Genomic DNA, 14,808 nt, shown 5'->3' with positions numbered 1-14,808 from the left:
TGTTTTTTTTTTTAAATTGTGCACGTTAGTGCTTATGGCTTATTGTAGTCAAGAGCTTGGTTTCCGAACCGAGGAGTTTTGAGTTCGAATCTAGGTTATTTCAAATTTTAGGATTTTTTGAATGCCCTTAACTCAACTCAACTCATTAACGCAGTTGGTCGTTGTGATGGCCTCGTGATACTATAATCAACTGTCGGCAATAGAAAATAGTTGACCTTGACAACATTGGCTACCATAAATTGCAAAGTCTCAAAGGGCTATCTTTTGCTTAACTTGTTATATTAGTAGTCATATCAAGTCTAACAGATATAAGTAAGTTTCCTTTTCAGATCTTGCGATCTATGGGGCAGAGGATGTTAAGGTCATATGTTTCTATGGCCAACGGTTAACAAGCAAGGTGTCATGTGGCCAACACAAAGACCAACCGTCTTTACTTTCCCCAACTAAAGTCAGGTATCCTTTAGAGCTGGGTGGACTTGGGCGCCCGATATTCAAAATCCCAGTCTTCACCGAGATTAGAACCCAGGATCTCAGGTTTGGAAGCCGAGCGCCTAACCACTCAGCCACCGCACCCCAATCTATATAGAAATTTATTGAAGGAATCAAAGAAAAAAAAGTAAATTCTGAAGTAAATGTGGAGATCATTCTGAAAGTAGATTGGACTGACTTCTATTAGAATAAATGATGATGGCTTCTGTCCGAAAGGAGTGAAGATTTGTGGTTTCGCGCATCGTCACATCATCTAACGGTGTAAGGAGTGCATCCAGTGTGATATAAAGGGCTCACTATTTCAACAGGTATCTCTCCAATGTATCTATTTCACTGTGTCATAACGAGGTTTGTAAATCCGTTTTAGCTAATCAAGCCCCTCTTAGAGATATCCTACAAGTCACACGAGGCCGGGTCAGCACGCTAGTAGCATATAAGAAGGTGATAGGAATACACAGGCCTCTCTTTGTAGTGGGGGAAAAAAACAACCACATTGACACCGTAGATAACAGACAAACCTGCACTCACACATGTGTAAGATGCCGAGATATTAGTTTTAGGTTGATTTAAATGTTTTCATTTATGGTTTTCTATGTTTCTATTTAATGTAATTAGAATTTGTTATAATTAAATTTAATATAATAAAAAATATGTACTATATTATATGATATTGTACATTTCCATAAACAACATTACGTGTACTCTATTTATCCTTTTATCGACGGCAGTGATTTGAGATTATCTACACGAATCAAGATCGAATATTAAATTCATTTCACTTGTGCTGCACGAGACGTGTCCTCATAATTACATAGCAAAAATAATAAATAAATAAAACAAGCATAACAAAAAAAATTAACAAAGCTTAGCTAAGGGTGAGCACTCAGCACTTACAAGTATATCTTTCAATAATGTAGAAGTTATTTCCCTTATTTGATATTAAACAACATAATTAATAATAATTAAATAACTAAATGACTAATTGGTTAATCTTTGTTTTTTCTCAATGATTCGTGTTTAGTTAGGTACAATTAATAATTGTTTAAAATTTCAACTTGATCTGAGAATGGGTGTGGCAGAAATAATGTAAACAATTATATAAGAGAATCAAACCCTACATATTTAGCAATATCTGTGAAAACTGAAGGATTAATTTAACATGACTGTATCAACCAAAATAATGAATTAAAATTAGTTATAGACTAATTGGTTAGGTTTTTTTTTTTTTATTGATCCACATATTGTCTACGCCAATGAATAATTGTGCAAGTTTCAGCTTGATTCGAAAATGCGCGTGAGAGAAATAACGTGCGTAATTTTTGTTAACAGACAGAGTGAGTTGAGATAAGCTTTGTAAATAGAGTATGTAACACAGAGTTACTCGTTCGAACGGCATTCTCCAACATCTTCACCTTCCTCAGATAACGCCGCCTGCGCTGGATTCGTCACCTACAGTGGATGAAGGATGAACTTATCCCTAAAATTATCTTTTATGGACAACTTGCGATGGACACAAAAAAAAAACTGGTCGCTCCATCACCGATATGTAGATATAGTGAAATGGAACCTCAAAATAGTTGATACTGATGTTGACTACTGGGAAAACAAAAAGCTGTAGCCTGTACTATGTGTAGAATGAGGGCGATAAACTTATGGATATCGAAAAAGCATTGACCGCTCAAAAATTTTAAAAAAGCCGAACAAAAAATTGCTAGTTACTCTATCACCAAAGCAGGTGTTCCCTTTCACTAGGCTGTGTGTGGATCGAAAAGTACTCTACGAGACGAACCATAGTTTTACTACTGAAATAGTCCAACAAGAGACTGTATCAAACTACTTACTATTTGTCTTAATCATAATTAGGATTGCATGACAGACGCTCATCCTACTAGATTATTAATAACCTGCATCAAATTACCATAAGGTCTGAGAACGTCCCGTTCAGTATTATGGACCTCTTGACCAAGGAAAGGCTTTTATCCATGGCCAGGATGAGACATCGGCTCTTCACCAATCCCTCTGTCCGAAGTCCCGCCTTATCCGAAGTGAGTGATCATGTATTCACACCCGGTGTGTCGCTGGTCACGGCCCCCTTGAGCCAAGCACGAGTTCCCCTTCTCGTGCGAGGCCGGAGGCCGAGCCGCGTGGGGGCCCTTCGTAGACCTATACTGTCCCACTGAACTCGTGCGAGGGTCCATCACCACCCGTATGGCCCCCGTTAGTGAACGAAGCGTTGGGCGGTTGGACTGACTAGCGATCGTTTTTTACATCCCTGCCACGTGCAATGTATAATCTCTCGACCATGTCTGTGGTAGCCCACTGAGAGCTATGTGTGCTACCGTACTTAGCCTATTCGACTCCCTTGGCGGACGTTTCCACGGAGGCGCCACGCTGAGGCGACGGTAGCTGGAATTTCCTCCGTTACTAATAACCAACTTTTTTCAAAACCTATTTGTCTCTTGAAAAAAGAAAGAAAGAAAATAAATCTTAAATTAATCATTTGTTTTAAGTTTATGTTATTTTGTATTTAAACAAAATGTTGAAGTTTACAAAAAAACCTGTAAGGATATTTATAAACGTCCACATTAAATCGTAATATATCAATGTGCTATTTGTACTAATGTCTGCATGTCTGACATACTTTTAGGATGAGGCTGGGCGTACTTCTGATCCTGACTACATCTCTAATCTGCGCCTTTACACAACAAATAAATGGTGAGTTGATCAACATTCAAATTTTGTTATACGATTTAAAGAGAGCTAGGTTATTAAACTATAAGAAATCGATAGTGTTGATGTTTGTTTTATATAGGTTGCACCACTCGGTGTTTGGGAGTAACATCCCTTGTAACTGTTGTTATCAACCAAGATGGCGTTAGATTAAACAGCTGATTTCATGTCTTATAAGTTATATCCAGAGTCTGATTATTATTCGTTCATGTTAATTAACAGATAGAAGAAACAAACGTATATGACATTATAGATGATTATTTTCCCAATGTCACTTGGCAGGCAGTGATTCTATGTCGGGGGGGGGCGTGGTTTGTTTCTTACAGGCGTATTTATTCTCATGCTTTCTACTCTATTACCATAAGACCATGGCTAGAATAAACCAGGAAAACCAGAATTTGAGTCTCGAATTAACATTCTCGACTAGATTAGCACATAAATACGCGTAAGACGTAATTATCTTCTCTATTAAAGAATGGTCATTTGAGACTTTACCTCTAGAATGGTCATTTGAGACTTTACCTCTAGAATGGTCATTTGAGACTTTACCTCTAGAATGGTCATTTGAGACTTTACCTCTAGAATGGTCATTTGAGACTTTACCTCTAGAATGGTCATTTGAGACTTTACCTCTAGAATGGTCATTTGAGACTTTACCTCTAGAATGGTCATTTGAGACTTTACCTCTAGAATGGTCATTTGAGACTTTACCTCTACTAAGTCAGTGAAGTTCTTGGGTTCAGGTCGTTTTCCTCGCTTTCATGACTTATAGGAAGAAGGAGCTCCTATACGACTTAGTCCAAGCAAAAGAAACCAGAATAGCGCCTTTATGTGTACACCATTCTGAGTATTTTATTAGTTTTGTGTTTTGTATTTGTAAGTTTTGATAGATAAAGAGTCAGTTCTAGCTAAGGAGACACAAGCCTTGTGTTGGGAATAAAGTTGTCACATAAAAATGTGAACTAACAACAGATAGCTGTTACTACAAACAGCTATCTATACTTGGTGTTTCCGGTGTAAAGAAAATAGGCAAAGCTTTTTTTTTAAATTCATTCGATAATCTATGTACACTAGTTAGCACTGTAATTTAATGTAAAATAAAATTTCTGATATATTGTATTTGATATTTACAATATACTTTGATTGCTATTAATTTTAAAATTCATCATCTTATTTTTTCTTTTCATTTTCTGAAGTTAATTCTTCACGCTCTTATACTGCCTCCAGTTTCTCCATATTCATTCTCTTCTTTTTTTATGTTTGTGTATTTGTCACAGTCTCAGTTGACATTGCATGATTTAAAGTTCACGTCATGTTAAGAGCTTAAAAGACACATGGAATTCCTGATGTAGAAAATAGGAAGTAGAATGAATAAAGCTGACTTTGAGGTCAGTCAAGTCAGTTTAGTCAAGTGAGATACTTTGGACCGGGTGGTCAAGTAAAGTGTTATCCTCTGTAGGAGGCAGTCTAGAATATTTTGGTCCAGGAGGGACAGTAGCGACTTAGAAAGTCTGTAGTAATTTCAGTTAGAAAGTAACTTGTGGGCAGTTGTTGCCAGTGGTCTTTTTGAGACATGTATTAGTTAATCTATATTTCTGCACAGTGTTACCCGCTGAGATGCGGACGTGATTTGTAATTAACGTAATGGATATATTTGATACCGCTGTTATGCGGATAGAATTGTTTATTATTTCTTGACTTGTAGCACTAACAAGAAGTGCAGTATTATTTACTATTGTAGTAAAATAAACTTTATATTTGTCTGCTGAAACGGACTTAGGTCAGTTTATAGTATGTGTCTTGTCACGTGTCAAGAGTACTTCAGGAGGCAAGAACCCAGCATGACACGACATTCGCATTCTGCAACGTTACACCATTCAACCTGTCATGTACAGTATTTACAACGTATACCGTTCACTACAAATAGAAAAGTTAACAAGTTCACTACAAATAGAAAAGTTAACAAGTTCACTACAAATAGAAGAGTTAACAAGTTCACTACAAATAGAAGAGTTAACAAGTTCACTACAAATAGAAAAGTTAACAAGTTCACTACAAATAGAAGAGTTAACAAGTTCACTACAAATAGAAAAGTTAACAAGTTCACTACAAATAGAAAAGTTAACAAGTTCACTACAAATAGAAAAGTTAACAAGTTCACTACAAATAGAAAAGTTAACAAGTTCACTACAAATAGAAGAGTTAACAAGTTCACTACAAATAGAAAAGTTAACAAGTTCACTACAAATAGAAGAGTTAACAAGTTCACTACAAATAGAAAAGTTAACAAGTTCACTACAAATAGAAAAGTTAACAAGTTCACTACAAATAGAAAAGTTAACAAAGTGGCGATTACTGTGTTTATATGTTGTTGTGAAAATCCCCTATAGAGAGTGTCCCTCTGTTTGTTACACAGAGTGTCCTAATGCCTGGATCGAGAACTCGGGCTACTGTTACAGTTTTGTGTTTGGTCCTGTTAGGACATACCAAGAAGCAGCGATATCCTGTCAGATGACCGCTTCTACTCTTGTGACCGTCAAGACAGCTGGGGAGCATGGATTTATTCAAGGCTGGCTCACTGCCCACGATTCGGAAAGGTCAGTAACATAAGATGTTCTTGCTATTAATGCCGTTATACATAGTATACTAGAATTTTTCATGGTACATATGGGCCTACTTATACGACCTAAATAGAAGAAAAAAAAGATTATTGAACTATATGCATGCTCATGTTGTCGATTGAATTTTTTAATTAGAAAAATAAATTAAACTAAATGACAACAAGAAAAGCATAAGCAAGTGGTGTGTATCTTATGAAGTTATTAGTTTGGTCCTAATATGTAATGAATATTAGATTTAAAAAAGGGAACATGGTCCTGAATATTAATTTAATTAATGTCTTGAATAATATAAGCCCTACATGCGAAAGTCGTATATTACGTGCAAGAGAAATTTAAATCTATTCATTTTTTTTTTACTTTGAGCAATTGTAATGGCCATACTAGAGTTTTCCCAGTGTAGCCAACGAGCTAGTCATTCTGTTCTCAACAATATATGTACAGAAACTGTCCATTTTCTAGGAAAATCGTTACAGCCGTTTTCGAGATCTGTGTCTAGGTTCCAGGTTCCATGAAGTTATGAGTTGAATAGAAGTATAGTAATAAAGTCAATTTTATCCTGCCATCGTTTGGTAAATGTTGAATATTGTTACACCAAAAGTGAATCAGTGCTGTTTGCAGAGTGCCTAAATTGTGCACCGAAAAATTCTGCAAGATACCCCCTCCCCAGCTGTTCCAGATACCAGATTGAACAACAGAGCATCGACCATGCTATAAGCATGAAAGATGCGCTATAAAAATGGATTTTTTTTTTTTAAATATTAGTTTTGCTTATTTTATTGACAGCGAGTATTTGAAGCAGTTGAATGTTTTCGAACAATTCAATAATGTTCCGCTATCTCACATTGAAGAGAGGGAATTTGTCAAGAGGCGAGGTTCTAGAATGTGTTTCTGATTCTCGAGATGAACTAAAAATAAACATTTTCAATCAGAAAAAAAAAATCTTTCCAGTGATGTAAATAAAACGACAAAAAAAAAATAGCTTGCCTGGTTGACAAATTAGTCATATTGAATAGATTAAATACATATTTGGTTTGGTACAACAAATAATAAATATAATAAATATGAAGTTTCAACTTAATCCTAAAATGGATGTGGGAGAAATAACGTCTACAAAAATTGTAGGCTACTAGACAGGACAGATTTAGTTGATATAAGCCTTGTACCAGACAGACAGAGTGAGTTGATATAAGCTTTGTACCAGACAGACAGAGTGAGTTGATATAAGCTTTGTACCAGACAGACAGAGTGAGTTGATATAAGCTTTGTACCAGACAGACAGAGTGAGTTGATATAAACTTTGTACCAGACAGACAGAGTGAGTTGATATAAGCTTTGTACCAGACAGACAGAGTGAGTTGATATAAACTTTGTACCAGACAGACAGAGTGAGTTGAAATAAGCTTTGTAAAAGAATGGTATTGCTTCTTATATTCAACATTCACAAATAAATAACAAAAAATATAATAAGATCATTAAATAAACGATCTTCATAACACTTTTTAAGACAACCTGCGGAAAAGTTGCATTAGTGTGTCTGTCTTTCCGTCTGTCATGTTAGATCAAAGAGCAAAAATGATTAAAGCGCCACCGTCTTCACTGTGCTCTAAATATAAATAGGCCTACATGAATCAGCAACTTTTGGTCTTGTGAAAGCGTATTTGAAATTTAAAAAGTAAAGTAAAGTATAGTCCCGCTTTCAGACCTTGCGATATATAGGGCAGAATATGAAATTAAGAACACATTTAATGCACATACATATATACCATTTTGAAAACAAAATAAATGAAAAATAAGTGTGTTTGGCACATAATTTTCTGTTTTCAGAACAAAATCACAATGTTAAAGATAAAATTAATGTTACCAATTATTAAGAATAATTAATAATGTTGGTAATGTAAACATTTTAAATAGAAATTCTTTCTGATCTGTTTGTTGGTAAACACACTAACAGAAACGTTTATCATTATGTTACACGGAATTTTTTTTGACTTTCATAGAAACTAAAAACAGTTCTTTTCGAAAGAATCCCAATTTCAGGGGCTTTGTTCGTTTGGGATGTGTATATGTGTGTAGGAACATGTGTCTACAACAATGAACATTGGTCAACCTAAGGATCATGTAGGAACATGTGTCTACAACAGGGAACATTGGTCAACATAAGGATCATGTAGGAACATGTGTCTACAACAGGGTACATTGGTCAACATAAGGATCATGTAGAAACATGTGTCTACAACAGGGAACATTGGTCAACCTTAGGAACATGTGTCTACAATAGGGAACATTGGTCAACCTAAGGATCACGTAGGAACATGTGTCTACAACAGGGAACATTGGTCAACCTAATGATCACGTAGGAACATGTGTCTACAACAGGGAACATTGGTCAACATAAGGATTATGTAGAAACATGTGTCTACAACAGGGAACATTGGTCAACCTTAGGAACATGTGTCTACAATAGGGAACATTGGTCAACCTAAGGATCACGTAGGAACATGTGTCTACAACAGGGAACATTGGTCAACCTAATAATCACGTAGGAACATGTGTCTACAACAGGGAACATTGGTCAACCTAAGGATCACGTAGGAACATGTGTCTACAACAGGGAACATTGGTCAACCTAAGGATCATGTAGGAACATGTGTCTACAACAGGAAACATTGGTCAACCTAAGGATCATGTAGGAACATGTGTCTACAACAGGGAACATTGGTCAAACTAAGGATCATGTAGAAACATGTGTCTACAACAGGGAGCATTGGTCAACCTAAGGATCATGTAGGAACATGTGTCTACAACAGGGAACATTGGTCAACCTAAGGATCATGTAGGAACATGTATCTACAACAGGGAACATTGGTCAACCAAATGATCATGAAGTTTGAACAATGTTAACCAGTATCTTTGTGAAAACATGGAACTTAATGTTTTGTCTTGTGAGTCTGGCAACGTAAACACAAAAGCATATAAGAATACGTTGTATTTACACATACTAGGCACTAAAAATAAAATCTACAATTTACCAAATAAAATTATTTTTTTATACAACGACATGTGGTGATGCAGTCATGCAGTCTATTCAAATAGAACAGAGGTGGGTAAATTACGGTAGCTGGACACACGTGGCCCGTTGACACTTACAGAAATTAGGTGTAACCGCAGACTATAAATATAAGAATTCATATATATTCAAAAATAATTTTATATATTTAAAATATTGAAGCTTCTGATTCTTATGATGAACGGGTTAAAGAAACATTGTCCATACATGACATTCGAAAAAGTTTAAAGTAAACGAAGATTATTCTAGTTGGCTATAGGTCGAAACATTTAGTCAAAGGCACAAACTCAAACCTGTATTCAATGCTATGAAGAACTGTGTTAAGTTGGCATGGAACAAGATGGCAAGTGTAACAACTGGTGTCCCCGTGCATTGACTGAGAAAAAAACAACATAGGTTTGTTAATAGGCTAAGCTGATATTGATCCAATTGTCTCAGTAGATCAAACAAAGCAGAATTAGGGGTTTTAACCAAAGGCAGTTACAAGTTCGGTACCACAGTAGTATCCACTGATTTAACACGGGCAAAGTATTGAGAAGAATATGGAATCTCAAGAAAGAAATTGTTATGTTCTTGGAAGGACATTGACTGTGACTTTGTTACTAATATTTCTAATGAAGAGTGGAAGACAGACATCATGTTTGCAATTATCAATAATGCAATGAGTTGTTTGTGTATGAAATGTTTGTGCAACATACAGACAAAGCTTTTCATTTTCTCCGGTGTAAACACGCTAAAAGGTTTCTAGTGAAATGGTTGAAAAGTGCAAGACTTATTTGGATTTCTTAAAGTGCGAAATTTTAAAGCAAATTTTAAGTCGTCAATTATTTGGAACCAGTTTTTAATACCCCCAGTTTACCATTTAGTGCAGAGGCTGATTCAGCTTCACAGGACAAATTATGACCTGAAAGAGAAATTCAAGTCAGTTCTTACATTGGAAATTTATGGGTCATTGCCAGAAGCCACATTTCCGCAGTAAAAAAACTTTGCTGGTAAACTTTCACATTATTTGGGTCCACTTTCATCTGTGAACAAGTATTTTCTTGTTTGAAATAAGCAAGTGTAAGAACAGGTTGATGGTGACTGACTGTAAATTGAAAGCAGTCATGAGAGTAATAGCTAGTAAGCTAGTTCCACAGTTCCGGAACATTATGACAACATTTAAATAATATATATTAACTAGAACTGTACATTAATGGTGAAATGTTGTGATGTAAAAGACAAGATGTATATGCGGTCTCCCATTCATAATATTTTTAATGCGGTCCATGATAGAAAAGGTTGCCCACCCCTGATCTAGAACTAAACTAGTACATATTCGCTTTGATTTTAGCACATGACCTACAGTGTGCCTATTGTATGACTACCCTAAATCCCCATGTGACTTTCGCTCTCGGAGTCCTTTAGTTGACATGGCTGGTTCATTTACCACCAGAACGAATGCGACCTTCACCTTCGTTATTTGTAAACGGGAGTGCCCCCCCCCCATAATAGGGCTCCACAGTCACATACAAAAGTGTCCTACGAGATGAGCCATAGTCGATCTACGACTGAAAAGGGGTGGGGGGGGGGCAATAAAAGATAGATATATATAGTGATATCACCTTCTTTACTTTCACATGCTAGTAAAGTTCATTAGTCTGTTGGAGCGCTTCAGGCACCAGACATAGTCTAATTGGTTTAGAATCTCCTTCATGTACAAGGCCTCTCATTCCAGTATGTTGTCTTTCTATTGCTTCCTCTGTCTGCCTCTCCTTTTTTTCTCTGGTACTGTTCCCTGAGGAAAGTTCAATTTAAAAAAAAGCAAGATTATCAATGAAGTTAAGATATCCCGAGATGGACACAACACAAACTCGTAATAAAGATCTAAGTTTGTCCATTATAGTCGATGTTGGCCAATACCGACATCCAGAGGGCCAAAGCCCTTTCTCAATTATAATCAGCAGATTGGGCCCATTGGAGCCCGGATTTTTCGCCTACATACAGTCGCTTATTTTTGTTTTGTTGACGACAAATGAAATATGCACATACATATAAACTAGATTAAATACAAATAAATGCAAATGAAGTTCGCGTTAGGATACAGTATCTTTTACGTGGATTTGAACCTAAATTATTAGTTTCTCCTTGGAAAAACACAACATCTTTTCTTGATGATAGTGGGCCATTGAAACAAAAGATCCAAACATCACGTGACCCCTATAGATCGCAAGGACTGAAAAGGGAACTTTTCTTTTTCCTTTACTCAAGGATGTAGGAGGCAGCCTGCCGCAGCATTGGACTACAGATAGTTAACACAGAAATGTTTTATTTTTTATTTCAAATAATTGTGTATTTATTTTGATGGCTTAAATTTATCTTCAGTAAATGTGTTTAAAAAAATCATTTGACATGAAAACAAGTAGCTCTTCTTAGATCTTCAGCCTCATACTTCTTCCATTCTCACATGTGCTGAAGAACTCGTGAGTCAGCCATCAGGAAAAATCAGAAGCCACTGACCCTTAGGGAAGCTTGCAGCAGACAGTGCCAAACCCTGGCAGAACCGGAGACGTTGTTAATCACAGACTTAAGAGGGAATTAGCCGTTCATTAGGACAAATTGGCTACGTGGAGATGGGGAAACCACAGTTTTTGGCGACATCGTTCCAATCATATTTAATGTCCAGGCTTCCATTTCACTATCCATGAGGTCTTATATTATCTTATATATTACAGACGTTACTTTAAAAAAAAGAAGATAATTACGTCCTACTCATTTCAGGTGTCAGTCTAGTCATGCATGTTAATCGATTACTGGAGCTCCGCTAAAACGTTGGTTTTCTTGGTTGATTAAGGCAACCCATTCCATTCTCGAATGGAAATTTAAATATACATATTAAAATTTCATTAGGGCCACCAAATTCCTTCTACATAGAGCCTCCCATTATCTAAGGCAGCTCTGGCATTAAGCTCTATATTTCCTAGACCCTTGTACTGACTTGAATCCAGAGTGTTTGATATAAGCCTTATTTAGTGGATTATAGAATTACAAAATAAATAATGGGGAAAAAATATTCTTTTTTAACAGTAAATAATTGAAATATTTTTAATGAAAGCTGAAACCCATTACCCCATTGAATATGACTTTGTTTTGTTACTTTTTATCTCCCCTGCCTTTTGCAGACGTGAATGGTTCACTAGTGGATACAGAGACGATACAGGGTTAATAGTTTGGGACTCGGACGGTAGCAGTGTGTCAACGGATTTTTTTCCCGACATTGCCACACGAGACAGAACCCAAGTGGACTCCTGGACACAGCTCAGTAATGACGTCATTGTGTATAAATATTCAGGTAAGAGAGTGGTTTTTTTTATTTTTTAACACACACACACACACACACATCGGTTACACTGCTTATCTCATAGCTCTCGACGATCATTTTGTGGACAAACAGTTCTCTAACAGAAGAGCATAGAACCTTTCCATTCAGGGATTTATAACAAATAAATAATTCAAGTTAAAGGTAAGAATACTATTTTTTAAAGTTCGTTTGTATTGATGGAAATGTATTATTATATTGGATTATTCCTCCTTGGTTGTTTCTCGATGTAAACATAGATACAGTTTTGTTTTAATTTATTTATCCTTTTGTAAAGTAAAGTAAAGTCTCCTTTCAGACCTTGTGGTCTATAGGGCAGATGATGTAAGGGTCATCTGTTTCTGTGGCCTACGGTTAACGAGGGTGTCATGTGGCCAGCACAACGACCAACCGCCTTTACTTTTCCCTAACTAATGTCAGGTACCCATTACAGCTGGGTGGACTCAGAGGTGCCCGAAGATTCCGAAATTAAAAATCCCAGTCTTCAGCATTCGAACCCCAGTCCCTGGTTCGGAAGCCAAGCGCTTTACCGCTCAGCCACCGCGCCTCCATTTATCCTTTTGGATCGCTTCTTAATACTTCAATCGCGAACCAGAGTGACCAGAAGCGAGTGACCAGTTTCGTTCATGACCTACATGCCTCGGCTGTTGCAAATTTGTTTATTAAGTTCCAGAAGTAGAAGGCTGGAAGATACTTGGAAAATACAAAAGTCAAATTAAGAATTACCTGATAGAAAAGAAGTTTAGAAACACTAGTCCGCATAATATAAAAAAAAAAGTCAGAGAAATGATTTTGCATTATTTCTCAACTTTGAAAATTAAAGAACATTACTTTTCTAAGACAGAAAAGATTGATTGGGGCGACTTCCCTTATAGCTTGAAAAAGAGTTACGTACATAAAAATCTATACATATAGGTCTGTGAATCGATCAATCGCGAGACTCAGGCAAGGAGGTAGATCTAAGTGGATGTAGAAAACAGTTTTGATCGAGATATTTGACAAATGTATTCCCGCCAGTGTCATCCAAGACTTATGAATGGGAATGGAGCAGAATGATGAAAACAGGGGCGTATATCTGCCAGATGAACAAAACTGATGTGTGGAGGTTCTACCAGCAACATCGAGATTTCTGTAAGTAGTAATTTAGTACATTTCCAATGGGCAGTCGCGGGCGTAGTATAGTTTTGGGTAACAGAAACTCTTCAGATTCATCTCATCAATGAAAGCTATACTATGTGTCCGAATAATAGTCTTTTTCCCTTTTTTCCCAGTTACCGTAATCAACTATTTTTTTTAAATATAAAAGTTTCTTTTATTATTTTTGCTTATTGTCTTTAACAATGTAAACAAAACACAACTCACTCTAAAAAACAAAAAACAAAAAAAAAACTACACGTGTTTCTGTCATTTGTCTGTCACTCTTCAATCGCTTGTCTGTCGCTTGTCTCTCCTTACTTCAACTTTCACTCCCCTTTCCATAATCTCAACTACGACAGAATTCCTTGTGGTTACGTCAGAATCTGTTTAGCAAGTACAACATAGACAGCTGAAGATTTCTTACAAAAGGTCGCGGGATACACATTTGAGACCAAAACAAGATCCACTGCCAAGGACAGACGTAGACAGCGAAAAGGGAACCTAACTAGACCACCGGCGGACCACGGTTATGTCTGCCCTTGATGTGGCAAAATATGTAGGTCGCAGCTGGAACTACGTGTTCACGTGAAATAGAGCACTCCTAATTAATCTTCGGACTCGAAGACAAGACTTATTATACTACAACCAAATTATATGACGTAGTTTTATTCAAGGTTACATCAGAAACACGCGCACACATTCCTTAACAATGTTGTAGGCCTTATTTGAATAAGAGGTATTATTTTGTCCTGAGGAAAAAATTAAATTAAACAGGGTTTGGAGTAAATCGTCTTTTCGATACTAACTTCTCTATATAGATAACCAAAATTTTACTGATATTCTCTTTCAGTACAATTTTTTTTTTTTTTTATGACCACAATTTTTTCGTTCCCATCAATAATGACCACAGCTTTCGGTTCCAATGTAACTGACCACAACAAATGGCAAGTTGGACCAAAGATTATCTCACAGTCCCAGGACACCGTGTTCTACCAGTCACCCAGTGGTATGACATCTGTCAAGCTGCACTGCTTAGCCCAGGGAAATCCGCAGCCGACCTATACCTGGTACCGGGAAGTTCCAAGCCAGTGAGTATTGAGTCTTTTAACTACTGGAACTTATGCTCACTATTCAGAATGTAGACTTTATTTATTTTTTTAGCGTGTTCAATTCAATTCAAAATGTAGACTTAGTAATAAAAAAAATAAAAAACATTTGTTTCAGGGGGGGGGGGGGGGGAAGCCTCCTCGTATTGTATTCCATTTGAATTGTCAACATAGCGGTCTCGTGTTTAAACATACCCACGGGAGCAAATTTATACTTGATAAGGCCCTATGCTATTTGGGATATGGGGCCCTATTTTAAGTACTTTATTCCTTTGTTTTTTCCTCAAAACATTTTTTGCG

General features: G+C 36.6%; 1 protein-coding gene across 1 annotated transcript in view; it reads left to right on the top strand.

The window, feature by feature from the left end:
* Positions 1-14,808, top strand: part of LOC106068605 (contactin-like) — a 53,440-nt gene that overhangs the window by 721 nt on the left and 37,911 nt on the right. Inside the window, exons 2-6 of the mRNA XM_056003646.1 lie at positions 3,137-3,204; positions 5,636-5,816; positions 12,069-12,238; positions 13,283-13,396; positions 14,313-14,490. Of these exons, the coding sequence (XP_055859621.1) occupies positions 3,138-3,204; positions 5,636-5,816; positions 12,069-12,238; positions 13,283-13,396; positions 14,313-14,490 (710 nt within the window). The 5' untranslated portion in view covers position 3,137. The remainder of the gene's footprint in view (positions 1-3,136; positions 3,205-5,635; positions 5,817-12,068; positions 12,239-13,282; positions 13,397-14,312; positions 14,491-14,808) is intronic.

Source organism: Biomphalaria glabrata, chromosome 11 (assembly GCF_947242115.1).
Source record: "Biomphalaria glabrata chromosome 11, xgBioGlab47.1, whole genome shotgun sequence".
NCBI classification, from domain to species: Eukaryota; Metazoa; Mollusca; class Gastropoda; family Planorbidae; genus Biomphalaria; species Biomphalaria glabrata.
Note: the sequence above shows the minus strand (reverse complement) of the source record. Positions and strands in the feature narration are given on the sequence as shown.